This window comes from Somniosus microcephalus, chromosome 1 (assembly GCF_052327205.1).
Source record: "Somniosus microcephalus isolate GS21.2 chromosome 1, FLI_Smic_1.0, whole genome shotgun sequence".
Lineage (NCBI taxonomy): Eukaryota > Metazoa > Chordata > Chondrichthyes > Squaliformes > Somniosidae > Somniosus > Somniosus microcephalus.
Window position 1 is genome coordinate 178,751,203 of NC_140987.1, and position 16,755 is coordinate 178,767,957.

The window sequence follows — 16,755 nt, forward strand, 5'->3', positions numbered from 1 at the left end:
GACAGACTCATCGGTAGAGATTCCATCCGTAGATGGAAAATTAGAGGTGGAAGACATAGCAGAACGTGAAATTCAAGATGTCGAAGAACTCGTTAAATTATTGAAGGAAACCCAAGACAAAGATGAGGCGGCAATGGCAGAGGTCCAACAACTTGAAGAACATATTCAACTAGGCAGTGGAAGGAAAGGCCAATGGAAGGAACACAGAGACTGTAGGAATGGCCCCTGATCAGGAGTTAGAGAACACCAAGGCGCAATTTCTTCGAGCGCTTAAAACCAAAGGACCGGAGGAAAGGAAGGTGAAAACATTGGAGGGAAAGGTGGATGAAATGGAGAAGGCGCTAATCCACAGTGTCCCCGTAGAAGAGTTAACGGCCAGCCAACTCTTATACACGCTGAGGGACAAGACTCCAAAATGGGAACACGAGTTTCAGGTTTCAAAGGGAAAGAATTCGGAGCTTCCAAAAGTCACGGAGAGAGCGGAGGGGGCAACACAGCTTGCACATGGATGTCAAAAGTATGCTGAATTACGTCAAGGGGAACAGAAGAATGCGGAAACAGCTACTTCAGTAGAAGGATTAAATAGCCTGATAACGGAATCCCCGATGGAAGGGAAGGTATTGAACTCACAAATGAGGCCAGGCGTGAAGGAATGGCAGACATCCCAGGAAGAGCGGGATGAATATGAATGCTTGAAGAAGTCTTTTCAAGAAAGATGGTCAGAGAAGGAACCACCGTCGGCTAACGTCCAGTTGGACAAGAAGGAAGTAGAAGGGCCCCTCACTGGCCTAACTCAGGACGACCCCGAATACTATCATGACCTATTGAGTGACACTGAATATTACGAGGATCTGGTCTGCCCAGTTTGTGATGAAAACTCCCAAAGTACAGAAATCCGCATGAAGCACTTAAGGTCTAATGAACATAGAGAGTTGGTGGCGCTACAGATGGCCGCAGAGAAAGGAGCTCCGAGAGTTTCAAAAAGGCAGAAAAGAAAAAGAAGAAGCAGGAGATAATAACTGTCTAAAATACGATCATCTCAGGCGGGACACCATGAAAGGAGCTAAATTAGTTGAAAACCCGAAAATTATCAAGACAGCCAGTTGGTTGTAAAAGTCCGCACTGCTGGTTCAACAGGACGGAAGGTCAAGCTGTTATGTTAAGAAAAAGGCTATGGAGGAGTCACGCTAGCCATGTGAACCGGCTACACCAAAGAGATGCTGTTCGGAATGAGTCAAGATCAGAGACTGAATCTATGAACTGTTTCCGCAGAGACTGAACCTGTGAACTGTTTCCACCGAAAGTATATCTGTAAACTGTTTTATATGACGTTGACTCCACCGGAATTATCTCTGTAAATTGTTTGTTCTCCACCGAGAGTATATCTGTAAATTGTTATGTGAAGTTGAAGATATGTATGTTTAACGGGGACTCTGTAAGTAATAAGCTAAAAAGGGAGGATTGTAGTGTATGTACCCGTCTACCTTTAAGGGAACGATTGAGTGTAACCGTTCACCTTTAAGAGAACTACTTTAGGTGTGGCACTATTTGATTGGCTTCTGTATACGGTAATACCGACAGTGACCACACCAGTATATAAGTGATGTTACAGGATAACTAGGGCAGATTCGCCCTGACCTCTGAATAGTAAAGACCTGTTTGTACTTCAAAAGTCTGTGTATTTATTTACTGCACAACCCACAGACTTTACAGTCCAGGCTTACACATTTGGGTGAGATACCGCTGAACCAATGCCACCTACAGAACTGTACCTCACCATGAATCACTACCTTCAGGACAGCGTGTAAAGGGGAAGAAATGTATATGGCATCGCAAAAATAATTCACTGGCACTTTATAATCATATGCTAGGCTACAGAGTGAAATCCTCTCACTCGCCAGAGGTATTTTGTTCCCCAATAACAAACTAAGCACCTGATATGAAAAGGAAATTGCAGTTTATACATCTGAAAGTTAAAGTGTTAAGATTTCAGAACTGGATGAATGACTTGTTCATGCTGAGTGGGTGAAATGTCAGAAGGGTTCATAATTTTATTTTCAATATATTGATAAATTGTTTTTATTATTGGTTTCCATGCTTTTAAAATATGTTTAGAGCCTTTCAGGCCTTTATGGAATGAGTGTGCAGTGATACTTGTTTCTGGAAACTATAATGTGAAAAAGTTAACACGAAATGTGCAAAAACTTAACAGGGAATCAAGTGGCAAAGACAGGAATTTTTAATATATTATAGCTATTTCATTTTGATACTAACAATTGTACTACATTCAGTACATAAAATACCTGAAAGTAACACCAAGGTGCAGTTACTTAAGAAAATCAAAGCTTTCTATCATTTGAAAATTTGTTGATGGGAACAAACTCTGCAGGAGAAGTAAATTCTATGGCAATGAGAAGTTGTAGGCACCCTGATAACAAAAAAAGAAATAAAGTATTTGAGTGCTTTTTATTTACTGGATTTGTACTTTTCTTTTTTTTATCTCAACACTGCTAGGATTGTCATTTTGAAATCTGGACTCCAAAAACTCAGGCTAACCTAAGCTAACCAGTTGGAATAACTGAGAATAGCCAAAACATTTTAAAAGAATAATTTATTGTAAGATGCTTAAGATAAGCAGTTCAGAGATTCATTCTATTATAGAATGATTTCATAGTATTTAGTTCTGTTAAATCTTAAATGAGTCACACCTCAATTTTTGTACACAGAAAATTACTCAAGATGCAAAACAAACTTTTAGCTTAAGTGTAAACTTTATATAAATTCAAGTGCAATCTACTGCAAATTTCAGTGGTTGTTACATGAATTTCAGTGATTAGGTAGCACCTTCAAAGCACAAGAGATGCAGATCAGTTTTATATTGTACATCATGGGGCTCAAATTCAAATGACAGACACGCTCTCTCCCTTTCTCCACTTTTTTTTGTATGGGATCTCATTTACAACTTTTCCCTTCTCAACTGAGAACTGATCTTTCAATTGCCAAAATGCTCCAGTACCTCGCTGGGAGATGGTGGTGGTGATGGTAGTAGGGAAGAAGACCATTGCTGCTGTCATTGCCTGTGTTTGCATGTATATCCCGACTTTCAAGCCTCGAACCCCCTGCCTGGGCCCCGCTTTATCCTCACGCAGGTGTCCACCTCCCCACTCCCTTCGAGACTAGGAGAGAGAAAGCAGGTAGGCCATGAGGGAGTAAGCAGGTAGACCAAAGCTGGGATTGGGTGAGGGTGAGGGAGAGAGGAGACTGTGAAAGGAGTGAGAGGCCAGGACCAGGAGGGAGCAAGCAGGGATGATGGAGCCAGAGATGAAGTACAGGCTCAGGAAGTGGAGGTAAAGTGTGGTGCTCCTCTCCCCAGCAATAATACTTTGTTTTTAGATATTGCCACAAGTTCCAGATCCCAGTACACGTTACAAACTAGCTTTTATTAGAAGACCAATACTACTGTAATTGTTGTAACTATACTGGTATTGTGTCTTCTGTCTGTATTGATGTGGTTGGAGACATAGCTCAGCCAAGAAGTCCGAGTCTGGTAACCAGTGGTTGTTAAGCCCATAGGTGGCAGAGAGCAGGGCCTGGAGATGGAGAAAGTAGCTGAGAGCAAGGCTTGAAACTGTGGTGAGCAAAGCCAGTACCCACGGAGTGTGATAGGATCAGAGATTTAGCTCAGGAGCAGGGACAGAGACAGAGACGTTGTCTGTCAAATATTTTCTTTTGGCTGTCATTTTTGTGACTGAAGCAACAAGATATCACACTAGAGGCAGGGTGTGGATATTGCTGGCTAAAAGGGCACTAGTGTTGTATTTCTACAATTGTGTATTCTTCTAAATGATAATATAGGTAGATATAAACAAATGCATTTCTTCACTGAATTTGATGATAAAGCTATTGCAGGGCTTGTCCTCGGTTATTCCCTTAAATAGGTATCATCAATATGATGCATCCCACTCAACTTGCTGTTCTGGGAATAATAGCCACACCTATCTCAAACTATATGGCATCATAAAAAAAATGTAGTGGAGTAATCCAGGACAAAAACAAAACACAAAAGTAAAGCAGGGCCAACATCCCAACATAAGTGCCAAGGTGCGCCCACCCGTGACCTCTAGCGCTGTTCCAAAGTACGCAGCGTCAGGAGAAGGTCACCTAACTTTAATATTCTGGTCGTGTGCCCGCGCCACTAGGGGCGCATCTTGGATGCCCACCTGAGAAGCCAGAAATTCTGGAGTGCGGGGTCAACTCCAGAGGAGGGGGTGGGGTGCAGAGAAAGAGAATGCCAGAGAACCCCCAGAAAGATGTTTGCAGTGCCCCATCTTCTCCATTTATAAGGGGGACAATAAATCCTCCAAGCCTGATGGCCAGAGGGTCTACCCCAAGGCCAGAGGGTCTACCCCAAGGCCAGAGGGTCTACCCCAAAGCCAGAGGGTCTACCCCAAACAAGACCACATGGAAACTGCTGGGGAAGACAGGACCTGGCACATCCAATGCCAAGCCTAATATCCATCCCATCCTTGCAACAGAAGGTCCTCAGAAAATGGCCCCAGACTGAAGTTGAATCTGTAATCTTTGACCTTCAGTAATTGAGGGAGAAATCCTGGTCGTTATTCTGATGGCACACAGTAAATTTAAATTGGAATCAGTGTAGATTTTATAGTATCTTATACTATGATTAGTTGCCTTTATTTTTAATTAATTAAGACTTTTAATTTGTTTTGGCATGCTAATGAGATGCAAGATTTAGTGGCTTATTTCTGATTTATACAAAATAGAATAATCACAAATGAAATTATAATAGCAATGAACCAAAATTCTGATGTGAAAACATCTATTAATTCAGCCATTTAATAATAGACCTAAAAATTGTACAAAATCATCATAACTAATGGGCAGCACTTGTACAAGTTGTGAAAATGTCTGAATTCAGATAGGACAGTAATTTAAGTGTTGTCAAAATAGCTGTTCAATGTTTTTTAAAGATAAGTTTAGCTTCCTTAGGACACCCTCTTTCCACATGTTTCCTGATTTGGCATGTGAGCCGCTAATATGTTTCTAGACATTAGCTCCTGTAGTTTTATTACCAGTGAGCAAGAGTTGCACAAGATACAGTAATATGGGTTGACTTGTTGTTCACTTTTCCCTGAGGAAGCAGCTCACTTCCACTTGCTGCGTCCACCAGTTCAACTAGCTGAACTCTCTTGTAAACCAATGTCCCACTCCAACAACACTTTAGTGTATATCCATACTTTGCAACACTGGGCTGACCTTGGCATAAAAGCTGTTTTGAACATTTGCAGGAAAATATGCTTTTCACATAAAATAACAGTTGGGTTGCAAAGTGGGGGTGTATTTTAAAAAACATCATGATCAAAGGTTATATGATATTTAGACAGAACCAGATATTCATATGATATAAATTTGATGATGATAGAATGCCTGTTTAACAAATATGAATGAACCTTCTAGGCAAAATTGCAATGTCATGCAAGAAACCAGCATTCTGCAGAGCGGTACTGTTTTATTGGTATGCATATATATTAGTCATGTTTGAATATTTTTACATGCTGCAACAGCCAGCAGCTTATTAGCAGGCAATACTGAACACAATCAATACGGCAGAAGCCACAACACATCACAAGCTCTGACACTATTAAACTAGCTTCCATAGAAATCTGAAGGGAATAAATCAGCATACCAATAGCTGTGAAGTCGATATATTTGTGCAAATGCAACTACAACATTATATTTAGACAGCTCAAAGAAGCTATCCTATTTCATATGTACTGCTCTGCACATATAAATCTTTCAAAACTGTTGAAGCAGCATATATCACAGACAATGCATTTGGAGCAATTGTTAACTATTTCATAAACATAGCAAATCATCGTTAAAAAAACTGCAAAAATACCTAACTTGTCACAAATTACAAGTTAGCTGCAATTTGTTATTGAGCAGTAATGCTGTACAAGCATTATAATACCTGGCAGAAAATTTACTTGTGTTTGATCAATACTTATATTATAATTCTTTAATGATCAGTATTGATATTGAAAATGGAAATTTTAATTTTTCCAAATAAACTTGTAATCCCTTCAGATTTTGATGATGTAGAATAAATCTAGGATTAGGCATGGCATAGTTTCACGGAGGACCTGACCCACCTCCATTGTGTTCAGTTTCCCTGCTGTCCATCCCAGGTCTAGGCTGTAGAGCTGATAGTAACCTATTGCCAGCGGGCCTTAGCGTGGACTCTATCCTGTGGAGTTTGTGAACTCTGTCTCCTACTAGGGCAGGATCAGACCTTTCAGCAAGTTCCAAGAAATTCCTTGGACCAGAAGCCAGATCCTTCTTTTGCACCACATTAGCAATCTCAGCAACTAGGTCTGATTCTGCCTTGTGTGTAGGGTTGTACTTATGCACATGAACCACATCTTCTCTTTCTCCTAATAGCTTGGAAATTAGTGCATAAAAATTACCTGTATAGAGATTGCAAGAAAACAGAGAAAACAAGACAGAGGTAGTGAGAAAAACAGTGAAGATGTGAAGGGGTTAATAAGCTACTAAAGGCAATACAACAGAGCAGCAGATCAAAAAGATAGTGGCAATTATTTTTAGAGGCACAATGCTATTCTTGAAAGAATTTAAAAAGAATTCTTGATTATAAAATACATCACTTATCAAACTGGGATTGAGGAAAATCAGTAAATAACCTTTACCTCTCTTTGATAATAGAGATTAGAAATGAACAGCTGACCGTGCCGGTCAGTCTACTCAGGCAGTGAATGTACAATAACATCCATATTGAAAGATTAATGAGTGTAATACATCCCGCCAAGGAAATAACACTATCAGTACATTATAATCAATATAAATTGTTGTATCAGTAATATTTGGCCAAACAAGAATACAGAATAGTAGATCATTTTTCCTTGAATTTTTCTTCTTTGTTTTCCTTTTGCAAGAGAGCACTGTCAATAATGTTCTTAATCTATGCAATAGGTCTGTAACTGTAACCATACAAAATGTTTGGCTTGCTGTAATACCTGTCTAACAGCATAACTGAGACTGGGAAGTAGCGTGAGGAATCACAGGCAAGAACTCATTATACCTTTCTGTGGCACGGTATTTGTCATCACTCAGCAATACGTGTTACTATATTACCTTTGGATATGAAACATAAATGCACTGGGCTCAAATTATTGTAATGGGATGTTGGCATAATTTAAAACAAAATCTATGTACCACCTTAATAAACCTATGCATTGATTATTACAATATCAAAATTATTAAAAATTGAGTTTTGTTACCATATTACGAATTCAATTGCCCAATCTTTCAGGCACTATAAATAACCCTGTGCACTGGAATTCTCTTCAAAAACTACTTTGTTTTGTTACCATCAAAAGTCTTTTGAAAACTAATCTCTTTGACCATGCTTTCGGTCTTTCTGCCCTCCAACTTCTTTTACTTCCCACTCCGTCCACTTCTCCTGTAAAATACTCAGACATTTATGTGAGGAGCACTCTATGAATGTGAGTTGTTTGATAGGTAAAAATCTTCTCACTGTCTGCTGGCTTTATGGCACTGTATGAAATCAGCTTTGATCGCCGCAACCAAGTTATATAAACAAAAAGAATTTAATCTGCAGCCGATAACTTAGAGCTCCAAAAGGCTGGAAATAATCTCATTAACCTTCGCTAAATCAAAGCAAAATAGTTATTCTTCTGACTCCATTTCCCTCCACACACACATTTGCCTGTTAAACCATTATTTTCCAGAAAGCCTCCAACAAATCAAAGTTGCATTTGTAGACTGTATGTATCCTTTATTGCATCAGATGCATGACTTTACAAGATTTTAGTTTTTCAAAAACATTTGTTAAAGCAATTTTACTCTAGTTATCCAGAAGAAAGCCCACCTATACTGGTGCTATAGATAGTAACAGAAAGTTGGGACGCCCAAAGGCTCATCTAGTTTATCCAGTGATTAGTTGCATTATACAAACCAGGAAGACCCCAGGTTCGATCCTTGCCCTATGCTGAGTTTGCTGCACTTGAGGGGGAAAGGTATTGCAATTGGCCTGAGTGTCCCTGGGATAGGGAAGGGAATATGTGCCAAGCTCCTGATCTTATCCAGTGACTTGTGCTGAAAATTCACATGTGTAGACAACACTGAGAATATGTCTCCATGGTCAATAGCCTCCCGACATTCATTGCCCAGGATGCTACATAAATAATGACCACTAGGGTGAGCACGAGAGTATGACTGCATCAAAGTAAACTTAATTCAGTAAGAAGTCAACATTTTTAGCAAGAATTAACATCTTCAGCGGAGGATTGTTGGCTTCTGAATTCTGGGAAAGCCCAAACGGTTAAAAAGCCCATCTGCGAGGTTAAACCAGGCCTCAGGAAAAGCTGGTAACATAAAGGTGTCGATTTTAACTCAGGTACGGGGAATTGGCGGGTTCCCCGAATTTACTGTTTCCCACACGAATCTAAATGGGTCTGTGAGATTGATGCAATTTTAACTCAATTGGCCAATTGATTTCCAGCGTGTGGGAAGCCTTGGCAATTGAGTATTTCCAGCCAGAAAGTCGCAGAATATGACGTCATCATTGCTGCTGCTTTTAAGGTCCACAGCAAGCCTTGCTTCTTCTGCAGGCTTCCAAACTTCACCATTAAGATGGCACAGGAGCCTGCAGGAGCAACGGCCAGCGGGAGGGCAAGAGCTGCCCCCAAATTTGATGAGGCTTCACTCCAGGCATTGCTGGATGGTGCTAGGGCCCACAGGGAGGTCCTGTTCCTTTCTTCAGAGAGGAAGAGGCCTCCCAGTCAGACCAAAGCCGTGTGGCTACAGGTGGCTGGTGAAGTCAACTCCTTGGGGCTCACACGGCGCACCTGGATGCAGTGCAGGAAAAGATTCCATGACCTTCATCGCACTGGAAAAGTAAGTATGAAGTTTCCATCACCCTCAATCTGATCCCCATTGCCCTTCCTCACCAGCACTCAGCTTTAGCAATCTCTTCCTCCACATCCCACTTGACACTCACATCCATGCACCCTTACCCATTCCCTCTCTCTCTATGCTCACATTCACATAACTATTCCACCATGCAGCCCTCACATTCCCCCTCACTCTGATGCTTTGAACACAACTGACAACACATAGGGAGGGCCCTTGGTCTTGCAACCTCACTCCATCTTTGTCTCCTTCTAAGTATCTATGCCATGCAATCTCTGTACTCACTCCTTCATTCTCACTCAACCTCCACTTGTCTCCCTCATTGCAGGAAAAGAGAGCTCACAACAGGAGAGAGCGAGCCAGGACAGGAGGAGGGCCGCCCTCATTAGCCCAGCTCACCCCCTAGGAGGAAGCCGTCCTGGAGATTGTCAGGGCTGACAGGGATGCGGAAGTTGGGGAAGGACAGACAGGTGCATCCCCGCAAGCTGGTGACAGAATAGTTTTCCATCTCTCTCACTGGCATTGCATGAGTCGCTGATAATGATTCTGAACTACATCATATGGACTTATGATCATCTGCAAAATGCAATGTGCATGTAACCTTGGCATCACTTCTCTAACTTTATCCTTCACTCCCCCACAGGACCATCGAGAGCCCCCGTCCCCACTGTGCAGGAGGAAGAGCCTCAGATGCCAGACTCCTCAGAGGAATCTGCAACCTCTGAGGTCGCAGCGTCAGCAGAAATAAGCGCACCCAGCACCAGCGCACTCACACCTCGGTGGGACCTTCGGGACATAGAGTAGAGTTGTCACCTGGTGTATCACAGCTCACAAGTGAGCATCAGCAGATTGTGGAGACAGGGACAGCAGTGGAGAGTCCTAGTCGGAGGGCGCAGGACTCTGCCAGCTCGGTTCAGCTGCATGTCGACCCTCTGCCTCTGGGTCCATCCTTAAGATCAGAGGTGATAGAACTCCATGCACAGATGCAGGAGTCTCTGGCAGGTTTTGTCTCCAGGGTCGCTGTGAGTGTGGAGCGAATGGAGGAGTCCATAGCGAACATGAGCAGAGCCTTTGTGGAGTCATTGGCGCATGAATGCATCAACACGGAAAGGATGGCTACCTATGTGGAAATGATTGCTGCCTCCGTGGTAAAGCTGACTACCGTAGAGGAGAGGATGGCTACGGTAGAAGAGAGGGGGGCTACGGCCATGGAGGAGGTTAGTCGCCAGGGTATGGAAAACATGGTGAGTGTTCAGAATAGAATGACATCTCTTGAGGAGCGATGGGCATCTATTGAACAGAGAAACCAGACCTTCATGGAAGTCCTTCTGAGTAGGACTGCCATTGCAGATATGGGTCCCCATGGCCCCCCTGATGTGCAGCAAGGTGCTCTCAAGCCACTTGCAGGCACTTGGGGGGGACCTGACCCATGAGAGGGAGGTTGGTGGCAGACCTCAAGGAAGTGGGGGCTCCTCTCCAAGCGCTCACACTTCCATGCCACTGCAGAGCCCTCGGTCAGAGCCCTGCCGGAGTCCACACCCAACTGAGATAGACGTCTCAACTCCTGCACAGGCGCAGGAGCAGCAGACTGCTGACGAGACCTCACAGGCTCGCCATCCCAGAGGATGCCCACCAAAGGTGTCAAGACAGGAGCAGCAGGTAAGTGAGCAAGGGGCCTCCTCATCTGCTGAAGCCACAGCGGAACCACTACGTAGGAGCACGCCTAAGAGGAAAATAAAGCACAAATAGTCACAAGGGTAGTCACTTGGGTGAAATGGTGTGTGTTTTGTAAAAATGCCATCAGTTGTTTGTTTTGCATAAAAATTCTGATGGCAACTGCTGCAGTTGTGGTATGTGTCATTTCGCGAATGGGGCTGGAGGTCCTCTAATGCCAAGAGGGGAAGGAAAAAAAGGCCTCCCATGCTTCTGGTAGATGCCTCAGTTGAGGAAGCGCTGAGTGAATGTGGCGAGAGGGGTTTCACAGGAGATCACACTGGAGAAGTGTGTGAGGCTCCAACCTTCCACAGGTGTGGTTAAGCCTGGTAAAAGTTGCCCCGGGCCTGAGACAACAAAGTCCTGCCACCTGCAAATGATGACTGATCAAATATCCTCTTTAATGGTTGACCTGCAGCTGATATTCAGCAAGCCAATAGTGCTCACGCCAGGTTTCACAGGCGCAATCCCCACCAGGCGTGTTTTACATGGGAAAAGGGTTAAACAGGCAAGGGCCTGTTAAAATGGGATTATAAAGGCCAATGAGTGCTGTTTAAGGGCCCTAAAGACCAGTCCCGCCTGTTGCAGGCAGGACTGATTCGGGACCATCAGACACACCTGGGTTAAAATGGCTAGGTGTCGGGAACCAGGCGGCTGGGGGGGGGGGGTCCCGACCCCCAGGTTTTGCGATTTTAACCCCCTACATGCCTCAAAGCCCGCCTGACGGCCGAGTTAAAATTGAGCCCAAAGACTCATACAGATAATCAACAACAGGCTGGGACACTGGATAGTAGCCTGAGTAGCTAATTGATCAATCAAAGTCATTTGGAGACCTAGCCATATGATTTAAAAAAAAAGATTTTTATGGAGACATCGTTGTCAGGTTTATGGTTTCCAAGTGTAGCTGGCTGAGAGAGGGGCTCAGATGTGTAAATACTGGCCAAATGATCAGGCGTCCATCAAAAGGCATATGAAAGACATATGAAATTTGATCTGTTAATTTGTTAGCAATATTGAATGAGACAGTAGATCTAAGCTTGCAAAGCTGTATGGCAACCTTGGACTTTTTTTTGAACAAAGCTTTCTTGCTTGTGAGACCTTCCTGTGCACAATTTGGCTGCTGTAGTTCCCTACATTTCAACAATGACTACACCTCAAAAGTACTTCATTGGCTATGAAACTTTGCAACATCCTGATTATGTGAAGGTGCTATATCAATGCAAGTCCTTTCCTTTCAACTTTGCTACACTGTAATTAAGAGAACCCAGCTACGACTGCGAGCAAGCACTGAGTGCGAGTCATCAAAGCGTGCTGTGAGTTTGGGTAAGTGTGAGAGTTCTTAAATTTTTATTTCTCTTTAAATCATTCTTGATAAGATTGCTTAAGCAGTTTAAGTAAAGGGGAAAAGTTAAATATTTGGGATTCTGTTGGTTTAAGAAGAGTAAAACAAGGTTACACTGCAGTAGGAGTAAATTGGCACAGCAGGCAGTGGAAACCAGTTTTCTAACCAATCAGCAGGGGTAACTCATTTGGCTGTAAACAAACAGACAGTATAAAAAGACCAGTCCTAGTGCGAGTCATCAAAGCGTGCTGTGAGTTAGGGTAAGTGGGGTGTTAGGTGCTCTTTTCAAACTTTAATTCTGTGGGTTGCAGTTAATAAGGCCTTTCTGGTGCAGAGTGACTGTTGGTAAACCATTTAACTGGTGTAACTAGAGGGACTAATTTAATTTAAATCCAATTAATTAAAGGGGATACTAGCATCTAAAATCGGGCAGGGGGTGTCCATAACTAACAATAAAAAATTTAATTCATTACATAGAATGGAGCAGGTGATGTGTTACTGTTGCGAGATGTGGGAGCCGGTGAACCCCATTGAGGCTCACGGTGATTACGTCTGTGACAAGTGTCTGCTGCTACAGGAACTCCAGCTCCGTGTTGATGAGCTGGAGTCTGAGCTTCAGACACTGCGACACATCAGGGAGGGGAGAAGTACCTGGACTCTGTGTATCAGGAGGTGGTCACACCTATGAAGTTAATTAATTCAGATGTAGCCCATGGTCAGGGACAGGACGGTGTGACTACGAGTGAGGTAGGTATGGGGATCCAGGAGGTAGAGCTGGAGGAGCCACAGCCCTTGCTCTTGTCCAACAGGTTCAAGGTTCTTACTCCCTGTGGGGACAGGAGCAGGGACTGCAGGGAGGATGAGCAACCTGGCCACAGCACCGTGGAACGGGGGGCCATTCAAGAGGGGGGAGTAAATAGAAATGTTGTAGTGGTAGGGGATAGTATTATTAGGGGGATAGATAAGAGTTCTCTGCAGCCGAGAGCGAGAGTCCCAAAGGCTGTGTTGCCTACCCGGTGCCAGGGTTAAGGACATCTCCTCTGGGCTGGAAAGAAACTTGCAGTGGGAGGGGGTGGATCCAGTTGTCATGGTCCATGTTGGTACAAACGACGTAGATAGGACTAGGAAGCCAGTTCTGTTAAAGGAGTATGAGCAGCTAGGGGTCAAGTTAAAAAACAGAACCTCAAGGGTCTGGATTATTACCTGAGCCACGAGCGAATTTGGCTAGGACAAATAAAATTAGAGAGTTAAATGCGTGGCTCAAAGACTGGTGTGGGAGAAATGGGTTTTGCTTCCTGGGACACTGGCACCAGTACTGGGGCAGGAGGGAGCTGTTCCGTTGGGACGGGCTTCACTTGGCCAGTGCTGGGACTAGGGTCCTGGCGGATCATATAACTAGGGCTGTAGAGAGGGCTTTAAACTAACTAGTGGGGGGGAGGTTCCTAGAGAGCAAATAATAAAAATGACAACAGAGAAGGTCATAGACTTAGGTAGCAGTGGGGAAATTAAAAACCAGAGCGTGTCAGGAAGGGGCAGAAGGTATGGAGTAAAAGGTAAAGTAATAAAAAGGGCAAAAGCAGGAACTAAGTGTCACAAAACATATTTGAAAGTTCTCTATCTGAATGCACGTAGCATTCGTAACAAAATAGACAAGTTAATGGCACAAATAACTACATATGGGTATGATTTTGTGGCCATTACAGAAACATGGCTGCAGGGTGACAATGCCTGGGAATTAAACATACCAGGTTATTTAATGATCAGGAAGGACAGGCAGGAAGGAAGGGGAGGTGGGGTGGCTATGTTAATAAAGGAAGGAATCACTGTAATACAGAGAAATGATATTGGGTCAAAAGATCAGGATAATGAAACAGTTTGGGTGGAGGTAAGGAATAATAAGGGGGAAAAACCACTAGTGGGCGTAGTCTATAGGCCTCCGAACAGTTGCAAATCTGTTGGACGGAGTATCAATCAGGAAATAGTTGAGGCTTGTAATAAGGGAGCATCTATAATTATGGGGGATTTTAACTATCATATTAATTGGACAAATCAAATTGGGCAGGGCTGCCTTGAGGATGAGTTCATTGAGTGTATTAGGGATGGGTTTCTTGAGCAGTATGTAACTGAACCAACCAGGGGGCAAGCAACCTTAGATCTGGTCCTGTGTAACGAGACAGGATTAATTAAAAATGTCCTAGTAAAGGATCCCTTTGGAATGAGTGACCATAACATGGTTGAATTCCATATTCAATTAGAGGGTGAGAAGGTTGGATCTCAAACAAGCGTGCTAAGCTTGAATAAAGGAGACTATGAAGGTATGAGAGCGGAATTGAGTAGAGTGGATTGGGAAAATAGATTAAAGGGTAAGACGATACATGATCAGTGGTGTACATTTAAGGAGTTATTTTACAACTTCCAAAAAAAATATATTCCACTGAGAAGAAAAGGGTGTAAAAGAAAAGACAGCCATCCGTGGCTAAGTAAAGAAATTAAGGATAGTATTCGACTAAAAACAAGGGCATATAAGGTAGCCAAATCTAGTGGGAGGATAGAGGATTGGGAAAACTTTAAAAGACAGCAAAAAAAACAAAAAGATTGATTAAGAAAGGAAAGATAGATTATGAAAGTAAATTAGCAAAAAATATAAAAACAGATTGTAAGAGTTTTTATAGTTATATAAAAAGCAAAAGGGTGGCTAAAGTTAATGTTGGTCCCTTAGAGGATGGGACTGGGAAATTAATGGTGGGACATATGGAGATGGCAAAAACACTGAATGAATATTTTGTATCAGTCTTTACAGTAGAGGACACTAAGAATATCCCAACACTGGACAAACAGGGGGCTATAGGGGGGGGAGGAGCTAAACACGATCAAAATCACTAAGGAAGTGGTACTCGGCAAAATAATGGGACTCAAAGCGGATAAATCACCTGGACCTGATGGCTTACATCCTAGGGTCTTGAGGGAAGTGGCGGTAGGGATTGTGGATGCATTGGTAATAATTTTCCAAAACTCCCTGGACTCAGCAAAGGTCCCGGCAGACTGGAAAACTGCTAATGTAACACCCTTATTTAAAAAGGGCAGTAGACAGAAGGCTGGAAACTATAGACCGGTTAGCCTAACATCTGTGGTAGGTAAAATTTTGGAGTCCATTATTAAGGAGACAGTAACAGGACATTTGGATAATCATAATTTAATAGGACAAAGTCAGCATGGTTTTATGCAGGGGAAGTCATGTTTGACAAATTTGCTGGAGTTCTTTGAGTAAGTAACATATAGGGTGGATAAAGGGGAACCAGTGGACATAGTGTATTTAGACTTCCAAAAGGCATTGTACAAGGTGCCACACAAAAGATTATTGCTTAAGATAAAAAATCACGGGATTGGGGGTAATATTCTGGCATGGATAGAGGATTGGCTATCTAACAGAAGGCAGAGAGTTGGGATAAATGGTTCATTCTCAGACTGGCAATCAGTAACTAGTGGTGTTCCGCACGGGTCAGTGCTGGGTCCCCAACTCTTTACAATCTATATTAACGATTTGGAGGAGGGGACCGAGTGTAACATATCAAAGTTTGCAGATGATACTAAGATGGGAGGGAAAGTAGTGAGTGAGGAGGACATAAAAAACCTGCAAGGGGACATAGACAGGCTAAGTAAGTGGGCAAAGATTTGGCAGATGGAACACAATACTGGAAAGTGTGAGGTTATGCACTTTGGTAGGAAAAATCGTAGAGCAAGTTATTATCTTAATGGCAAGAAACTGGAAAGTACTGAAGTACAAAGGGATCTGGGGGTCCTGGTGCACGAAACTCAAAAGGTTAGTATGCAGGTGCAGCAAGTGATTAAGAAGGCCAATGGAATGTTGGCTTTCATTGCTAGGGGGATAGAATATAAAAATAGGGAGGTATTGCTTCAGTTGTACAAGGTATTGGTGAGACCGCACCTGGAATAGTGCATACAGTTTTGGTGTCCATACTTAAGAAAAGACATACTTGTTCTCGAGTCAGTACAAAGAAGGTTCACTCGGTTAATCCCGGGGATGAGGGGATGGACATATGAGGAGAGGTTGAGTAGATTGAGACTCTACTCATCGGAGTTCAGAAGAATGAGAGGCGATCTTATTGAAACATATAAGATTGTGAAGGGGTTGGATCGGGTGGATGCGGGGAGGATGTTCCCGATGATGGGTGAAACTAGAACTAGGGGGCATAGTCTTAGAATAAGGGGCTGCTCTTTCAAAACTGAGATGAGGAGGAACTACTTCACTCAGAGGGTGGTAGGTCCATGGAATATGCTGCCCCAAAAAGCTGTAGAAGCTACATCATTACATAAATTTAAAACAGAAATAGACAGTTTCCTAGAAGTAAAGGGAATTATGTGTTATGGGGAGCGGGCAGGAATTTGGACATGAGTCTAGGTTCGGATCGGACATGGCCCTGTGGGTAGCGGAGCGGGCCCAGGGGCAGTGTAGCCTGATCCTGCTGCTATTTCGTGTGTCTAATTCTGTTAGATTCAGGAGATGGTTCTGTGATAGTAGATTGGCGGTTAGGATCAGATCAGCCATGATCTTATTGAATGGCGGAGCAGGCTCGAGGGGCAGATTGGCCTACTCCTGCTCCTATTTCTTATGTTCTTATTGCGGTTCCAGCTGCCGCAGGTTTGGCCTGGCAGGTTTGCCACCACTGCTCCCCCTCTCAGGCTTCAGGTTGAAATCGCAAATCAGT

At 43.2% G+C, this 16,755-nt stretch overlaps 1 protein-coding gene across 1 annotated transcript in view; it reads right to left on the minus strand.

The window, feature by feature from the left end:
• The window catches only part of pam (peptidylglycine alpha-amidating monooxygenase), a 255,985-nt gene that overhangs the window by 80,350 nt on the left and 158,880 nt on the right, over positions 1 to 16,755 (minus strand). The window contains exon 14 of the mRNA XM_085987745.1: positions 6,174 to 6,488. Coding sequence (XP_085843871.1) covers positions 6,174 to 6,488 — 315 coding nt within the window. The remainder of the gene's footprint in view (positions 1 to 6,173; positions 6,489 to 16,755) is intronic.